At 44.7% G+C, this 18,268-nt stretch overlaps 1 protein-coding gene across 9 annotated transcripts in view; it reads right to left on the reverse strand.

Moving 5' to 3' along the window:
- USP31 (ubiquitin specific peptidase 31) overlaps positions 1-18,268 on the reverse strand; it is a 215,837-nt gene that overhangs the window by 119,788 nt on the left and 77,781 nt on the right. For 7 of the 9 annotated variants that reach the window (XM_032328545.1, XM_032328544.1, XM_032328543.1 and 4 more), the window contains exons 14-15: positions 16,156-16,314; positions 14,589-14,741 (exon numbers count right to left, since the gene is read on the reverse strand). In XM_032328545.1, the coding sequence (XP_032184436.1) occupies positions 14,589-14,741; positions 16,156-16,314 (312 nt within the window). Of the gene's footprint in view, positions 1-5,781; positions 12,503-14,588; positions 14,742-16,155; positions 16,315-18,268 lie in introns of those variants that run through there. The other 2 variants (XM_032328540.1, XM_032328539.1) reach the window with 1 other exon arrangement.

The following is an 18,268-nucleotide window of genomic DNA, read 5'->3' on the forward strand; positions in this document are numbered from 1 at the left end:
TGATCCCAGCGTCCTGGGATCGAGTCCCGCATCAGGCTCCTTGCTCGGCAGGGAGCCTGCTTCTCCCTCTGCCTCTGCCTGCCTCTCTGTCTGCCTGTGCTCACTCGCTCGCTCTCCCTCTATGCCTGACAAATAAATAAATAAAATCTTTAAAAAATAAAAAAATAAAAAAAAATAAAAGTGAAACTAATGAAAAACAAAGAAAAGCATCTTCAAAGCATTTAGAAAAAAAAAAAAAGAAAGAAAGAAACCCAGCAGCACACCTTCAAAGGAACAACCATGAGATTAATAACTGACTTAGCAACAGAAATAATCATGGCAGAAGACCACAGAATGAAAAGGAAAGAAAATAACTTGCAACCTAGAATTCTATTCCCGGTGAAAATAACCTCCAAAAGTAAAGGCAAAATAAAGACCTTTCCCATCAAACAGAAGCTAAGAGAGTGCATCATTAGCACGGGCAGAAAAAAAAAAAAGATTAAAAGGAATTCTTCAGGCAGAAGGAAAAGGACTGCAGGGAACACACTGGAATGCGGGAGGGGAGAACAAGCGACGGAGGGTGAGTGTACTGGTCCATCTAAGTGAACACTGGCTTTCGACACCCGTAGTCATGTTAGTTATGTGTGTTATGTGTCTACACAAGTTAAATACACATGGAATTGGAATGCATAGCGACCAGTAACAAATGGTGGAAAGGGTAAAATGGAATCAAAGTGTTCTAAGACCCTGAAAGGGCAAAAATTACCAAGTTTTCTTAGACTCTTCTAAATCAGGAATGCATGCTGATACCATAAGGACAGCCACTAAAAAAAGAGTAAGAGGATGAAAATAAAATAAACGAGTAAGAGGATGAATAATAAACTAACAGAAGTGAAAAACTGGAATTTTTTTGAATGTTGGACTGATCTAAACGAAAGGCAAGAAGGAAGAGAAAAAAGAAACAGAAAACAGGTGGGACAAATTGAAAAGAATAGTAAGATAAGAGATAAAATCAAATACACTTGCAGTCAATGTAATATATTAAATGTAGACAAACCAACCCCCCAATTAAGCCTCCCTATGATCCTGTAGACACACTTTCAGCCACATTTTACAGGTGAAGAATTTGAGGTACAGAGAAGTGAAGTAATCTGCCAAAGGCTGTCCCGCTAAGAAGTCACCATATCAGAATTTGAACCAGCAGCCCGCCTCTGGGACCAGAGCATGTCACCCCTCCAGGAGCTCCCCTTGTCTCTGTCCACCCAACACTACTTTAGGTCAGCATTCCAGACTGCTCGCAGACTCCTGCAACAAGCTCCTTAACCCGGGCTCGCTGGTGCCACATTGTTGCCATGGTGACCATGCTAAGGCACAAAGTAGATCTCCTCTCTCCCCTAAATTAAAATTTCTTCCTGGATTCTCATTTACTTCAGGACAGACCTAAGTCGGGGGGGGCCTTCTAGATGAGGCCTCTGTCGGCCTTCCTTGCCCCTCCAGCTACTGCTTCCTGCCCTACATTCCAGGAAAGCTGGATTCCTGGGGTTTCCAGAAAGTGCAAGCAGCACTTTCAGCCAGAAAGGTGCAAGCTCTGCTCCAATGGCTCCTCCTCTGTAAAGCTCCCATGAGGATCAGCCCCAGCTCCATCCCTACCGTTATGATTAGGAATGGCACTTTTCCCCAAGCACTTTTTCTGTGCCAGAGACTGCGCTGCATGCTTTACGGGCATCCTTCCTATGTAACCTCCACAACTCCACGATGCAAGTCCTGCTCGTCTTCCTCTTCTAGACAGGAAGGGGACTCAGAATGGTTAAGTGGATTACTCAAGCAAATCCACTAATTCAGGTAGTCGAATTTTTACTAGGTACTAGGAGGCCTGGCACTCTCTGAGGTACTGGATTAAAAGCAGTGAACAGAACAGGTAGGCAAGCTACAGAAGTAAGCGTATGTGCTACACGTGCATACAGACGCCCTGTCGCATCTGTATCGCATACAGGCTATGTATCGCTTATAGATGGCTGTAACATATAGATTACTGCATATAGACCAAAGGTTGCAAATGTATTGCATACATGCTATGTTGTATATAGACTGTGGTAGTTGACAAGTTACATAAAGAACTATAATAAAGTAGGGAGTGGGGGGTGGGCCATGAAGCAGGTTGCAGTGTTTTAAAAGGGTGATCAGGGAGGGCCTTGCTGAGAAGGCAACATCTTAGGAAAGACATGAAGGCTGGGATGGCCATGTGGGTACCCCAGAGACAGGCCTCCTGAGCAAAATTCCAGGAAGTTGGCTGGAAGAGGGATGAGAACGCGGCGACGCCTTGAGGGAAGAGCAATGAGTAAACAGCATCGTGGGAAGCACTGAAATATTAATTACCTATGAACCAACCTGACCCTGGCCGGACCATGAGCTCCTCAGGACGTGGTCATATCCCCAGCATTTAGGCATACAGGAAGCACTGTAAAACAAAGGAATCTGGACTTTGATCTTGAGTGCAACAGTAAAGGGGCTTTCTCTACTGCCACATTTCGTGGATTGGGAACCCTGAAGCCAGTGCCACCCGTGCTCAGCCACACTGCACCATACCCACACGTGCCTTCCGATGAGTCTGACACCGTCCGAGTCGCAGGAACTGGATCGCTATATGGTGAGCCTCTGTGAATTCTTCTGAAGCAAAGGAAGAGTGCAGGAGAGACTGCCAGTGGCGGGGTGGCCTGATTCTGACTATAACCCTGGTTTCATTCACATCACCTTCCCACTTGAAGAAAAACCGAGCTATTTTAAATACAAAGTACAACCAGATTAATGTCACAGCCCTGAATTCTTAAAGAAATGAGGTGCAAGGCCATCAGGCTATATGTCGTGATGCAAAAACCTATCACTCGAGGAGAGAGCCCTTGTCGTTTCTCTGTAGCCAATGTTGACAGGGGGTGAGAAACTTGGCTAAGACCAGACCAAATCAAGACTGAATTCCAGAGGGTTCTACATGAGGTAGACCCAACCCACCCAGAGAGGTGAAACCTACCAGATGACCTGCGTGGAAATGTCTGAGACTCAGGCCCGCAAAAAGGAAAACCAAAACCACCACCTGCAAAAACTTAGGAGCAGGCTTCAGAAAGGGAAAGGGGACCCTGAGGGTGGGGAACAGGCTGAAGTCCCATCCGATGGAGTCACAGTGGTCTAGAATCACTCCCTGGGCCCAGAGGAACATGTGTCCTGGACCAGGGGCTTTATCAAGCCTTTGCTTTCTCTAGGAAGACTGACGGAGGACAGAAAGGCGTACAGGGAGATACCGATCATTCAGATATTTTTAAAAATAATCTTCCAAATTCTACGGAGACAAACAAAATGATCTGTAAACATCTGCATAACTATTAAGTCTATGTACTTTATGACACGCAAATACTTTCAGGCATAATGAAGCCTCTTGAATGATCAGTGTACTACATGGTTAGTCTTTATGAAACCTAAAATAAAACTTCACTATTTAAAATTAGAGAGGTTTGTTAAGTGCCATACCTTGGTTTCAAGGCATGTGGCTCATACCTGTCCTTGGTTAGGAGCCGTTTCCCTGTCCCAATCCTATAAACCACCAGGCAGTGCTTTAGAAAAAACAAGATCTGCTCTGCGGCCTGCAGTTAATAGTTTTCAAGTACAACGATGGCTGGTGGCACTCGTCTAAACTGAAACCCCTGCTTCGTTGCAAGTGCACTCCTCTCAGAATGAATAAGCATGTCAGCAGAGACCAGCACACAAGACTTTGAAATTACGTTTGCTGATAGCGATCTTTGGTGCCCCCAAGTGGTCATAAGTAATGTGCCATCTCCACAGGGAGACCTGTCCTGAGGGAAGATGAAGACTGGGGAAAATTTTTTTCAGAACATATGGTTAAAAATGAGGATATCTGGGCAAGAGAGGGTCCAGAAAAGAATGGCTCCTTTGCTGGACCTGAGCCAGACTGTGAGTTATTGCCAAGCCCCAAGGCCCAGGACACAATACCTCTTAGAGAAAGTGGGAATTATAATCCCTGATCATGAAAATTAAAATAAGCATAGATGGGATTTTTTTTTGTTTTAAAATTTCCCAGATAGAGCACCTGTCCGTATCCTTCTGTAATTTGCTTTTCCTCACTTCACACTACGGTGTTAAAGTGTTTTGTAGAGATCAGTGTGGTACAAAGATCATTCCTGCTTCATTTCCAAGACTAGTCAACAGCAAAAAGATATAGGTTGGCAAAGGGAGAAAGAGGAATATGGCTTAAGGAGGGCATCATGTAATAAATTTATTATATTTTGTTACATTTTCCACTTTTCTCTTAATTCCAACTGTATACTATATAATCAACTGCTGTTCCAGAAATAAAACGTTTTTAAACATAAAAATATAAATTTTGCTTCTTAAAAGTGCATACACCTTGAATAATAAAACATACAAATAAATAACAGAAGTCAGTGACACATCTCATGCAGTTTGTTTCTAAAATAATTTAAAAATGTATGGTACACTTTTCTTCCAGCCTCAAGAAAAGCCATCCTGCCTGCCATATTACTGTACAACTAAAGAAGAAAATGATACAGAAATCACTATGAACGGTGCACGAACAGTATCAAGGCATTCTGAGTACAGTGAGAGGGACATGCAGCTTTTAAGACAACTACAGAAATTCCAGTGTAGCACTGAAGCGTTCAGGGAAGAAACTGTTTTTGTAATGGGGCTTGAATTCGATTTTAACCAGTGGTGAGAGAGGCACAGTTGGTGAGCAAACCGAGAGGAACACAGACGCGTTTTTGGAAAGGCCGGCATTGGACGGAAGCTTCAGAAAACCCTGGGACTGTCTTCCCATCTGGTACGCGGACACTGGGTCACTGAGAATAGCACCTACGGGCAATTTCCCACTGCCGATTCACCCCTCCGAGGCCCCTCTTCTTCGAGGGGCTTTTCTACAGGGGGATTTCCAACTTGGATTTTCACTTAGATCTTCATTCCCTCAAAATGGTGGAAATACCAGGTAAGTTGTGTTTCTTTTCTTTTCTTTTTTTTTTGTAGGCAGCATCCTGCTGGACAGGGTAAAACCACTTGAGCAGCACAGCAGACTACTCTGAAGATGTTGTACGTGCCGTTAGCTCACCACAGATTAAAACTCGATTTCATTCGCCTCTCTAGGTAACATACTGGCAAATTTTTGGATGACTATTATTTGACATTTTGTAATTACATGGAAAAACACAGAGGGTTACCAAAAAAAGGACTCCAAATAAAATGCTTCACATTCATTTTTAAACGGAAAATCACTCCTGAAACGACACCACGGAGAAGCAGAGAATGAGCTGACTAGGACATCAGGTGACGGTGTGGAGTTTGCTACTGAAATTACTACAGAGACAGTCATTCTGCCAAAATCAGGAACAGGCTTTCCAAGGCCACGAGCGCTTTACTTCAGCATTTTCTAACTCAGAGTGCCTTCCCAGCTCCCCTGTGGGTCTGGCCTTCTGGTGGCATCCAGGGAAAAGGCTCTGGGAAGGATGCACACCCCCCAGGGGACTGTCTGCTCTGGCAAACTGAAGACCACTGAATCCCACTAGACTCAAGTGATGGGCCACCCACCAAACACTCCAAGCACCCAAATGGGGTCTCAGATCAGAGAGGCTCCCCTATTTCAAACTGGATGTTAAATCAGTGGTTCTCTTTTTTTCCCTTTCCTCTCCGATGAAACAAGAGTCTCAGTCAGTCACTCCTGAGTGCTTCACATGGCAGTGATTCTCACCACAGGGATGGTGTTTAGCACAGTGGTTCTCAATTCTAACTGCATATTAGAAACCCCCAGGAGCTTTAAAATGTATGGCAATTCCTGGGACCTTGCCCCTTCACTAGTTAGATCAAAGTCTTAGGAGTAGAACCCAGGCATCTTTAAAAGTTCTCTAGATGATTCTAGTGAGTGCTGAGCATTAGAAGTCATTCAGAAGAGGCTTAACGGAATCTTCAGGAGAGTACTCGTATGAGATTTGAAAAAGCCTCCCAAGCCTGCAGTGGACCTCCCTTCCCTCCAAAATTGGGAAACACTTGTTTTGAATGCTTGTGAGATGGATCTAGAAACTAATCCACTGTAGTATGCTACCATAAATTCCATGAGCTTAGTCTTATTGTGACTAATGGCTGGGAATCTCCGAAGCTTTCCAAAACAGCTCTAGGTCTCTACAAAAGCATTTTAAAATTGTTAGCACTATTAGAAGCCACATTCTCTCCTTGTGACCACAATAGAACCTTAGAAGATATAAAAAATTAAAATCTATAGAAAATGGCAGGTTATTTTTTTTTTAGAACAAAATACTTTAGGAAAGTGTTCATGCTAAATACAGTATATAAACCCGTGTGTGTTCAACATATCCAATTCCACTCCTGCTTGCAAAATACCATTTTACATACAATCTTGCTGATTAAAAAAAAAAAAAAAAAAAAAGCAAGCAGCAAAGAGAAACATTTGCAAGCAAAACAAGAAAACACATTCATGCTCTTCTGTATTGATGATTAAGCCACATGTAAAAAATTACAAATTCAAAAATAGAGCTCCATAATCCAAGAATTGCCTTTTTAAAAAAATTTACATTTAGGGTAGTCTACATTTTATTAGTTATTTGCATAGGTGGTAAGAACATGCTTTCTGGGTTAGATGGAGGCCATGCAAAATCGTTTTCATTACTTGGGGGGAAAAGATGACTAGTCATGCTCAAACGGCAGCTGCAAAACAAACACTTTGAGAGTTGATCAAAAGGCAGTGTGAAACACTAAGTGTTCATTTGAAGAAAGCACAGGACTCCACCCCCCAAAATGTAGTCAGGTTTAACAGTAACGTTTCCTTTATGAAAGTAAAGACCGACAGTCTGCACAGTAGCAGCTACTCTGTTTATGATATAGGCACTGGTTTGTCAGAAGTCTGCTCTTCTCAATTCCAAATAATACAAGTTCAACACGCCCACAGAATATGTGTTTTATTGAAACTGTGCTTATGATTTGCATACTATCTCAAAAATCCAACCCAGAAACACTAATTATCTTGCCATCCAATAATTCCGATAACCTACATAGGAAACAACAGCTTCGGCTGTTCGGTTATTTGTCAGAATGAAATGTAACATCAGATGTCAAGCTATTTTTTAGAAACACGTTTATTTGAAGTAAGTGAGCTCTGTTCCACAGCTCTTCTTTGCTTCATTCTTCCTAAAGGCTGACACTACTGCCTCCTTGACATAACTAGTTTTTTCCGCGACAGTTACTTTAGAGCGATGGCAATTTGTCCCCGGCCCCCAAACCCCACATCTACTTTCATACACACGTGGATGACCAAATTCTAATGGAAAGTGACTTTGTAATGGATTTTCAAACCCTAAGTAGTAGAGACCGCTCAGTCTGAAAAAGTGGATGTTAAGAGTATAATGTCTCTGAAGATGAAGAAGGGCACTTTTGGTTTCTGGAACAGGAGAGACTTGCTCAAGAGGACCACAGGCCTTGGCCAGTTCACCAGAATCCACTTGCTCTCTTTGTTCGGGGTGGACCGTCACTCCATTTAAGGTATCACTGGCATCCCCTGGCTCATCGGCTGGGCTCCCAGGGCTCCTCGGCTACAGCGAACTCACGATGCTTTCCGCTTGCTTTTAGGAGCAAAGCAGGCCCTCAACAAATGCTTGCAGAATGAATGAATGAATGAATGAATGAATGAGGAAAGAATGATTACAAGGGTTTAGGGCAGCTTCACAAAGAACTACAATATTTTACCAGACCACAAATACTCCCACATCCATTGCTATTGGTCCAGCGAGGTATTACTTCCTTTCAGTTAGGTTGCTTTTAGGATGGGAAAGCACCAGGGCTGGGAGGTCATCTTGAAATGCTGTGAGCTCAAACGTTTCGTTGTGCTTCCACATTATACAAGGGAGTGCACAGGAATGATACAGCCTCAGTGCACTGAATATTCACAGGAAAAGAAATCAAAAATAGAAAGTTTTTTGAAAAGCAAAAAACATTAAAAAGCCACACTCCTGTCAGGGATTACTCTGTGCCAACCAGGAAATGACTGCTCTGGCCCACCTGGTTATCAACCAGAAACTCTGGCCCACCATCCTTGACAGATCATTTCTAACCCCAAAGCACAGATATGCTCAATGCGCCAAACATCACCAGGAAAATAAAAAACAAAGCAAATGCCATGTCCCTAAGCTACTGAACAACTGAACTGAACCAAGTAATAATTTTCCCTTAAGATCTTTCACACCTCAAAGACCACGTCCAAACTTTTGGGCAAATATCCTCTTCTGTGGCTTAAAGATGGTTCCTAGTCATTAAGGATGAGATTTTCATTGTTTATCAAGCACAAAAACAGAACAGCTTAAAGACGCCCAGACAATGCCACAAGGCTTCCTGACTTTTTTTTTCATTTAAATATGAAAAATTGAAGACTAAACCCCATAGACTTTTAGTTTACAGATACTGAATTTTTTTTCTAGTTCCCATGGAAAATTAAAAATAAATCTGCAGAGTTGTTCTTCAGTTTGGTGTTTTTGGTTATTTTTTTTGGAAAACAGTGGATGTAATGGAAAATCCATTCCTGAAGATCTCGAGAAAAAAAATATTTGCCACCGTGAAAATTAAACTAGATTCTACTAATGCTTAACTGATAATAGCCACAGAAAAAGGTCTTATTAAAAACCCTTTGGGCAGACAGACTATAATTCTAAGGCTGTTTCAGAGCTTCGGATAGGAGATTTCAAATGACATCTACCTTTTTGAAACAAAGACGAGAGGCTCAAATCAGACAAACATTCAACCCCTGGTTGATGATCCCATACTTGGTGCATCCTTTCCAGGAAATAAAAGGGACACAGAAAAACCAGCAGTGGCTAAACACTGAGAGGGCTGTCAGTGTGCCCGAGGAAGCAGTGACAACACTGAGGGCAGCCAGTCGTCGACTGTCACACTACAACAGAGAGAAGAGGAGCCGCTGCTTTGGGAGACCAGAAGCTGGTGCAGTTCACCGGGGACACCTAGCGAAGGGGCGCGGACAGGCTCATGTTCAATGAACTTCACGGAGCACTATGGTAACTTCCACAAGGCGGAGTAGCTAAGTCTTAAAAACTGCAAGGGTCTAAAATTCCAGCTACCCTCAACAACAATGGCCTCCAGACTTGCAAGTTACCTGCTAATGCTCAAAGTAGCAGCAAAATAAAGTTAGAAACCGAATGGAAATATTTCCCAAGAGGTATTCGTGGGGGAGGGCAGGATGGGGAGGAAAAAAAAAAAAGGCAGTGCAGAATTCATAGCTATGCATGTGTATGTATTCTAATCACTTCACACACAGCAATACTGAAAAGGGAGGTTATAAATGGATTTGTGCACCAAGAGTTCAGGAAGAGCTGGGAGGGTTTACAATTTTTTTTTTTTTTACAAATTAGTAATTTAAACCATAAAAACTTAGTATGCTAAACTTCGTAGCAAAGCGACAAATGCTACGCAAAGAGAATCAGGGTCATGACTCTCTTGACACTTAAAAAAAGAAATAGAAAAATGGAAAAAAAAAAAAAAGAAAAAGAAAAAGCTAAAAATTGCTAGGATACCTCCAGAAATCTTGAAGAACTATGTATCTCGCTTATCGGTGAGATTTTGGTGAGGTTCCCTTGTTTTCTGAACAAGAAATGCAATTCGCACTGACAACACCAGATGGAACGCGCTCCAATTCTGCTTCTGAGTTCTGGGTAAGAGACGAAGTCTTAAGCACAGAGAAGAAATAAACGACTTACTGAAAAGCAGTCTACAACGGACACTGACAGGCAGCATCAGAAGCGCACACGTAATACTTCGTCACACACTGCTTCGACACACCATCGACTGACTTTTGGCATTAGGCATCTTCTTTCCTCTCCAAGTTACAAGAAACACCGGGCACGCGCACAGAGGCTAGCATCGAGCTTTCAGCTTCCAACACAGAAAAAAGCAACAGCAGAGAAGGAAAATGGTACAGATTCATGCATCCAGGTCAGAATCCACTTTTTTCCAGAACTCTTTCAAAGGTGTTAACTGCTCTACTACATTTCAAAACGCCAATGGCCATAGCTAGCAAATTTAGAAGGAAAACAAAATTAATTAGTGACTGGCTCTCTGACTGTCCTATGTGCCACCTCTTAAGACATATCTTAAGAATCAAGACAGCTTATAGTACACACATCTTTGCAGACATGAAGGTCTGAAAGACTTCAGTTCTGCCTCTAGAAATTTCTATCTGCGGCAGCTGGAGAAGCGACAGTCACTCACAGGCCACCTTCGTCGTCAACCCTTTTACTGATGTGCATCCACCCTAAACTGGCTGAGTATATACCTGAGAAACATTAGTGTGAAAATATTGCCCTTTACAGAGACTGGTAGATGGGGCCAAAGTGCAGAAAGCAAGTCTTCTCTCGGTTTGTTCATTGTTAGCGTCACAGTTTTTAGAGCTCCTGGTGCCCTACAACAATCAGCTGTGAGGACAAATCCTGCTCAGATGAAACCCAAGTCAAACAACCGATCCTTCTACAGCACAAGCTAATGACAGCTTAACTGGTTCAGAGGTTTCCAAACCCTAATGTCCAACAGAAGTCATGAGAGTTCTCTAGAAAGAAATATGTACAATTGCTAAAGGGACCGCCCAGGGTCTCGTCTACGATTCTTCCAGTTAGCTTGGTATCAATGCTTTGCCTACGGCTGTTATTTGGTTCAATGGCAGAATAAGGCGACGCTTTTAACAATTTGCAGTTGAATTCTACACACACATATACACACACTCATACGCACGCGCGCGCACACACACACACGCACGCACACCAGGCACGTGACCCAAAACATACAAAAGCATAAAGGGCTTTGGTGGGAGGGAAGGGTTCTAAATAAATAAACATCTTTACAGATAAAACACTTAGATTGCAGAAATATCACTGAGGTTTTGGAGAAGGCCGTGCAGAGGTTTGCATGCTAGAAGATAACTTTTTTGAGGATTTCTCAGCAGACTGCCTGCCACCAGGAGATGCCGGCACTCCAGAATCTAGCTGGGAAGACTTGGATTTGCGAGCAGACAGCAGGGAATGTTTAGCAGAAGCAGGGTCCTTGGAGACAAGCTGCTCTTTTCCAGCTGCACTTGCATTTGGCTGCTGGGAAGCTGGAGGCTGGTAGCCTTTCTCTGCCTTGTCATCCACGGCATTCTTACCAGCCGACTTGACAGAGCTCCCACCTGCCTTCTTGGAGAGCAAGGTTGTTTTGCCAAGGTCAGTCGACCGCCGGGTTTCCTTCTGTCTCAAGGCTGACTTGAAGAAGGACAGCCCCTTGTCCTCTGACTTGCTGTCCCTCTTCAGACCAGACTTCATGTTTGCATTGGGGGAACGCAGACTGGCCATGGAGGAGCTCCTGACATGCTTTCCATCCCCTCGGCCCTCCCCCGCCCTGGCCTGGCTCACCCGAGGGGAGTTGGGTTTAGAGCTGGAGGTGACGCTGGCTCTGTCCGAAGCCAGGCTTTGCCTGGAGCCCTCTCTACTCAAGCTCCGGTCTGAAGTCCTGCTCTTCCCAGGAGGGAAGGGGCCCCTTGCAGCAGGGCCCGAAGGTTTTTTGGCAGATGTGGAGGGAGCAGTGTAAGTGAGGGAGGAAGATGATTTCTGCCTCTGGGGTGAAGGAGATGACGTGGAGTCCTGGGGTTTGGAGGAGGACTCCTTTCTGGACTGGGCAGGGGCAGGGGAGGAATGCCGTCCACTGGCCCTGGAAGAAGAATCTGCTTTGCTTCGGGAGCGGGAGGGCTTTATAGAAACTTTTACAGGAACAGGAGAAGAAGGGGATGTACTTGAAAGAGAGGACTCCTGGCTTGCCAAGACTGGTCTCCCCTTCCGCAAGCTTCTGTCTGGCTCAGAAGTGCCTTTGGAGCTGGGGGATCTCTTGGCTGTGCTGTCTGGTTTCTTTGTGAGGGAGCCCGGGTGGCTTGTGGGTTTCACTTCTTTGACTGGAGAGCTGTCTACAGAATCGCTCTGATCCACATAAGCGATCTGGTTATTGTTATCAAATGGATCAGAGATGGGGGGCACATGATCCCCTTGTGCTGAGTTTTTGCTCTGTGTGTCTACAACACTGGAGTTCAATTTGCGGGTGTCTGATTCGTCTCTGAACACACCTTCCATGACAGCCAGAGGGGCCCGGCCCACAGCCTTGTGCTCACGTCGGCTATGAGTATCATTTGATTCCTGGTAACTGCTGGCAAGGTTCCTCAAGCTGCCAAAGCAAGAGACAGAAACCTTGTCATCCGCTGCCTCCCCGATCTTCTCCAAGGTGGAGGCCGAGGTGTGGATCGGAGAGTCCCCTGAGAACCGGGAGGGAGAACTGGAGCGCATCTGCAGCTTGGCGGACAGGGACCAAGAAGGTCTAATGCAATTGTCGTTAACGGCCAAGGGGCTGGTGACAGAAGATCTGGATGACAAGCTCTGACGCTGGACACTTCTCACGAATGGTCGAGTTGAGAAACCTCCTGAATGCAGCAGAGAGAACAGCATTAACCTAAACCGAAAACACGTCCCAGCAACACCTTAAGATACTGAAGATGGAAGGCAGGCCAGCCTGGTGGAATGACAGGAGTGTGACCGTCACAGCCAGCATACCTGGGGTCACAAAGGCAGCCACGTGACTTCCAACTTTTGTAAGCTCAATTCCCCTATGTACAAAATAGGGACATTCTAACTCAAAAATCAGCGAAGGGTCTCTTTATTTCTTGCTGTACGTCGGGGGTCAAGAGACTTAAAGGCTCAGACGGTTCATGCTCTAGGGTTTGTGGGCCAACCACTCAGCTCTGTCATTGTAGGACGAAAGCCACCAGAGAAGACACATAAACCAATGGGTGTGGCTTTATTTACAAATAGAGACAGGGGCCATATTTCGCCCATAGGCAGACTGCTCTAACTCACAGGATTACTATAAGAACTAAATAAAATCCTGAAAATCTTATGCCCACCTGGCACTTCGCAGGCGCTCAGTAAACGTGAGCTACTGGAGATTCTTCATCTAAGGACAACCAGGACCCACAGAAGTCAAGTTGCTGCTCAAGATTACGGAGTCAGAGGCAGAGCAAACACCAGAACCACAAACCCTTGCCCCTGACTCAACGCCATATGCAGTCTGACTTGTGATTACTGACTATAATAGCAGATCCGTGGAAAAAAAGAGACAATACACTCCCAGCCTGAGTGACTTCAAACTTCTGAAGGCAATATCCATAATCGAACAATATACTCCTGAGTGATTTCAAACTTCCGAAGAAAAAGTTCATAATTAGAACTACACACTTCTATTTTGAGTGCCTTAAACTTCCTTCCAAAGAAAATATTCTAAATCAGACTCCGTGCATATTGGGTGCTGTAGCTGTGGTGTTTATAAAACCTTCCAGATAAGATCCCCAGAGACAGGCTCTGCTCTGTGGGCACAACCTGGCCCCCCGGTGATGACGATGCTTAAGAGGATACTGATTTCACCAACTACACTGTTTAAAAACTGACGGAGGGCAAACCAGCTTACTGTTAAAACAGTGAATTCTAAATTTAAAGTCTGCATTGAGAAAAACCTACCTAAACAAGCAAAGGTCCACTGGCTGGTTTTCCATAAAATGTCAGGAGCTTAGCAATTCCAGTTAAGTACTGTTACTTTACAAATAAAGAGGTAACAAGCCAGAAGAGGGAGCGGGGCTGGAGCCGCAATGACGCAGACCTCCCCTGCCAGCCTCCTGCTGCTTCCCTCCACTTCACGTTCTCATTTCTCACAATTACCCATCGCAAGACGCAGATTACAGCCACCAGCTGGCCGCCACCGGCTGGCCGCAGAAGGAGACTTGCTGGGAGATGAGTCACCGTCCTCATTAGAGAAGCTGAGCTCACTCTCACCTCCTCCCAGCCTCAGTGCCTGGGCTGCCTGACACCTTCCCGTACCACCTGGGGTTCCTGTCAGAACTGAGGGTTCTGCTGCCATTACTCAAGCAGTCAGTGAAGGTTTAAAAAAAGGGGGGAGGTCCATTTGTATTGTATTTCCCAAGTTTTTGTATTGTGACCATCTTCAGAATTCTTGAAAACTACCTTTATACAAAGGCAAGAGTTTTTGCTCTAGATGCTTCTATACTTAAAAGAACATGTCATAAATTCCTCTAAAGGAAACGGAGGGAGAAAGGGGAGAAGTCAAGGGTCGGGTAGCCCTCACGGGAGCCAGCCCCGTGACTCCTCCTTGCCAGGAGGCCCGGGGCAAATCACCACTTTGCAGAATCCCCTTACACCTTATTTTAAGGACTCTGAAAAGCACTTTGAAACAAATGTATATATTATTGTACAGAGTTAAAGCTCCAGCCTCCACGCTGGACCTTAGAAGTGGAAAATAATGAAGTGGGAGAAGAAAGCCATCCTAAAGGTTAGAGGAAAAGCGAATGACCAGGTTTATAGAAAACGGCACTTAGGACTGTAACCTACAGCTACACAGCCCTTTTACCTTCTCCCAGTCTTCTTGGGCCTTGGTTCCTAAGCATGAGGTACCCTGTGCGTGTCTGTGTGTCAGAGAAGTGTCACAGAACCCATACCCACCATCATCTTCACTCCTCTCCCCAGCCATCTCCACCGACTCGGACAACGAGGCCAGGGAGGTACGTCTGGAGGAAGCTGCAGAGGTCACACTGGCTTGCTTGCTCCCCGGGAGTCGGCTCACCCAATGTTCGCACAAGGAAGAACTTGTGGAGCCTGCAGTAAAGGAAGCGGGCACTGAGGTCAGGTGAGAATCCTGGGCTGGCGGCTCGGGGCACACCTGCACAGAAGTGCGGCTCCGGAGCTGGAAGGTGGCCGCGCCCAGGCTGCTTGCCTATTCCATTAAGATGAGAAGGAGGGCAGACTCGCACATGTTTATAGTGGTGAAATGGAAGTGTAGGCATGGACACCTCATAATGCAAAGTGCAGGCCTTAAGTGCTGGCAATGGAATCATTCATACTCACTCTACAAATATTTATTAAGCACCTACTGCCGGGCACTGTTCTAAGCACACGGAAAAAATTCCCACACAGAGCAAATAAAAGTGGCATGCTCCGTTACCTACTTAGCCTCACTGCTTTGTGGAATAGTTAAGTCATTTTCACGATGTTAATACACAAACACACACTCATACGCACATACCCAGGCTGTGTGTCAGTCTCTTACTGTCCATTCCAGGGATGCCCTAAAATATACTCCAGAGCACCAGATACTGCTCTTGAAATTGAGAACATGTCTTTGATAGACTTCAAGAGGATGTAATTTCCAAGCATATCTCGGGCTGTGGAAAGCGCTGGGGGAAAGCACTAGAGCACTGGAGTTCCCACTCTCTTCATGGAGTGAGTGCTACAGAGAGGCGGGTGTACCGAGTGAGGCTTGACTCCAGCAGGGGCTCACGCTGCTTCAGCTGTGCCCCCTTCCAGAGGCTTCGAACTGACCTCTCGCAAGCTTCAGTCTGGGGCTAATACTCCCTAACGTGATCCCAGGTTACCATGTCCCCGTCCTCAGCCACAGTCTCTTAAACTCTGCCTTAAGAAGCATGCATCATCTTGTTTGGACGGTGTGGCTGTATCCAGACCAGATCCCATCCAGCTAAACTCAGAATAGGACTATAGCCTTCAACCCTTCTAACAGAACAGGCCAACCTCACAGGGAAAAATAACTATTTCTAATGGCACTTTACCTTTTCTACACAATGACCCCATAAGGCAGGTATTATTAGTATTCCCAGATTACAGGTGATTAAATATGTGGCTTAAATGGGATGTGCTCCAAGATGATGATTCAACCGAAACATGGCAGAGCCAAGACTCATTCTCTCTTTTAGAATAGCAGGCCATACTGCTTTTCCATTCATCCGTCCATTCATTTATTCATTCGCTCACACCACAAGCAAACATGGTGAGCTCACTTTGAGACACGTTCTACCTGCTTCCATGTGAACTCTGCTGGTTCACACGTTGCATCCCTGTTTTCTTGACCACAATCATTTTGGTTTCTGGATTAAGTGTAAACGTGACGATTTCTCTGACCAGCCCCACGGAGTCCTGAGACCCTGTGGAGTTCTCTGGACCATTCATGACCATCTTCTGTTCTAGAAAAACCTGCCGAAGAAGAAGTCGGCCTTACCTGCCACCGAGCTGTTGGCCGACCATGACGGAATAGCCGTTCGCCTCTGGTAGAAAAGGATGTATGCAGTCTGTGTGCAGACCTCATCTTCCGACAGCTGCTGCACGTCGCTGTCATCAAAGCAGTACCACAGGCCGTCCACAGAGTTCTTACAGTACGCTGCCAAAAAAGAGCCTGTCATCAGTACCCGGGGAGGAGGGCGCTAGCCACTCCACTCTGCCAAAGGACACTTGTGTTTTGGCTCGCATCATTAATTCAAGAGCTTTTTAAGGCTGCATGTAATACGGTTTAAAAAAAAAAAATTCAAATGGTCTATCACACTCAAGCAGAATGTTTCAGGGAATTCTAAACTATTCCAGATGGACAAAACTCTCTTTAATCTTAGAAAACACAATATACTCATTTATTTAAACCAGTGGGTCTCAACCTGGGACAATTCTGCTCCCCTAGGGACATCTGGCAATGAATGGAGACATTTTTGACTGTCACACTAGAGGCCATGGTGCTACTGGCATTGAGTGGGTGACTGGTTATCCTGCTCAACATTCTACAATGCCCAGGACAGTCACCGCCGCAAGAATTATCCAGCCAAACTATCAAGAGTGCTAAGGCTGGGAAACCCTGATATAAGCATGTTATCACATTTTCATGTTTATTAGAGATAGAAAACAGAACTAGAAATAAGGATACTAATAACTACCAGCAGCTAATATTTGTTTAGCACTTATTATGTGCCAAATTTCTCAGCTAATCTTATGAGATTTGTTCTATTATTATTCCCATTTTACAGAAGCTCAAAAAGATTAACCAGTCTGCCCAAGGTCAAGCAGCTGGTGAAGGGCAGGGCCCAGCTCACAACAGATGAATCTAGTCCCTGAGCTTACACTTAAAGCACCCCACCCTCCCTCCCTCAGGGGTAGCACAGACAAAGACCCAGAAATCCCCTGGCAAACTAAGAACATTTGAGCTCATAAATGCATGCACGTTTCTCTCCAGTTCAAATTCTAAGCCTGAGATAGAAATAATGACCATTCAAGTACCAACAAAAGCAGACAAGAACTTAGTGTTCATGAAGCTATGTGATCTTAAAAGGATATATCAAGGGGTGTAATAAGCTTGATCCAGAGGGATACATTCTTATCACTCTTTCTACAAATACCCATTTATTGGAGTGAGAATGAATGAGTGCTAGAATATTTCACTGAACACTCCAGGAGCAGGACATGTGGTGTCCTAGAGCCCTGGAGTTCAAGCTCCAGTGGCGCCAGAGTGACTCCCTTGTAGGCAAAAGCCACGTTTGTCAGTATGGGACCTTAAGAAATGAAAGGGACCCAGGTGAGGAGGGGCTACACTGGACAGATCCCCGAAAAGAGCCGAATAAGAATCTTTGATTGTGGGGAGGGAAGTCATGGATAGCTATGAACTCCTAGAACGAGAAGTGGAGAGAGAGGCAGCACAGGAGCTGATAAAACAGCAACTGGCCAGTGGTGTCAGGTCAGACTTGCTATAGAAATGACCCAGCTGGCGAGGCAGCTGCTCGTCTAGAGTGGGACACACACCCAAGACACGGTTACAGAGCAGCCCAGCACTTACGCCACAGTGTTTCTCTTCAGGGTGGTCTGTTCTCAGTCACAGCAAGGCAACTAAGGCAGCAAGGCAAATCACTAATGGTTTCAGTGTATTTACAAAATCATTCTGCTTGCTTTTCTTCCTGGCACTAGCTTCTCAACTGTTCTCTAGACAAGTGCTACTCAAATTGTGGTTCATAGATTGGTCTCCGTCCACAACAAGGTAAGCACGCAAACTGAGATTAGCATTAAATAGCAATCTGACGCTGCCATATTCTTACTGTATTTTTACAAAGGCTGTTTCATGAAAAATTGGAAATTTTAAAAAAGAAAAAAGGCAGGTTCTTCATCAAGGAAGTCTGATCTAGAATTCATACATGAGTTGGCCATACATATACTATGTGATTATAACTAGAACTTGTGCAAAATAAAATTCCAATTAAAAACATGTTATCTGGAATTCAACACTAAGGCACTTAAAATGTTCTCTAAAAAACCGTAAACTTTTATATATCAATCAGAAAAGCAGTGGTATGACCTAGGCA

Source organism: Mustela erminea, chromosome 20, assembly GCF_009829155.1.
Source record: "Mustela erminea isolate mMusErm1 chromosome 20, mMusErm1.Pri, whole genome shotgun sequence".
Classification (NCBI taxonomy): Eukaryota; Metazoa; Chordata; class Mammalia; order Carnivora; family Mustelidae; genus Mustela; species Mustela erminea.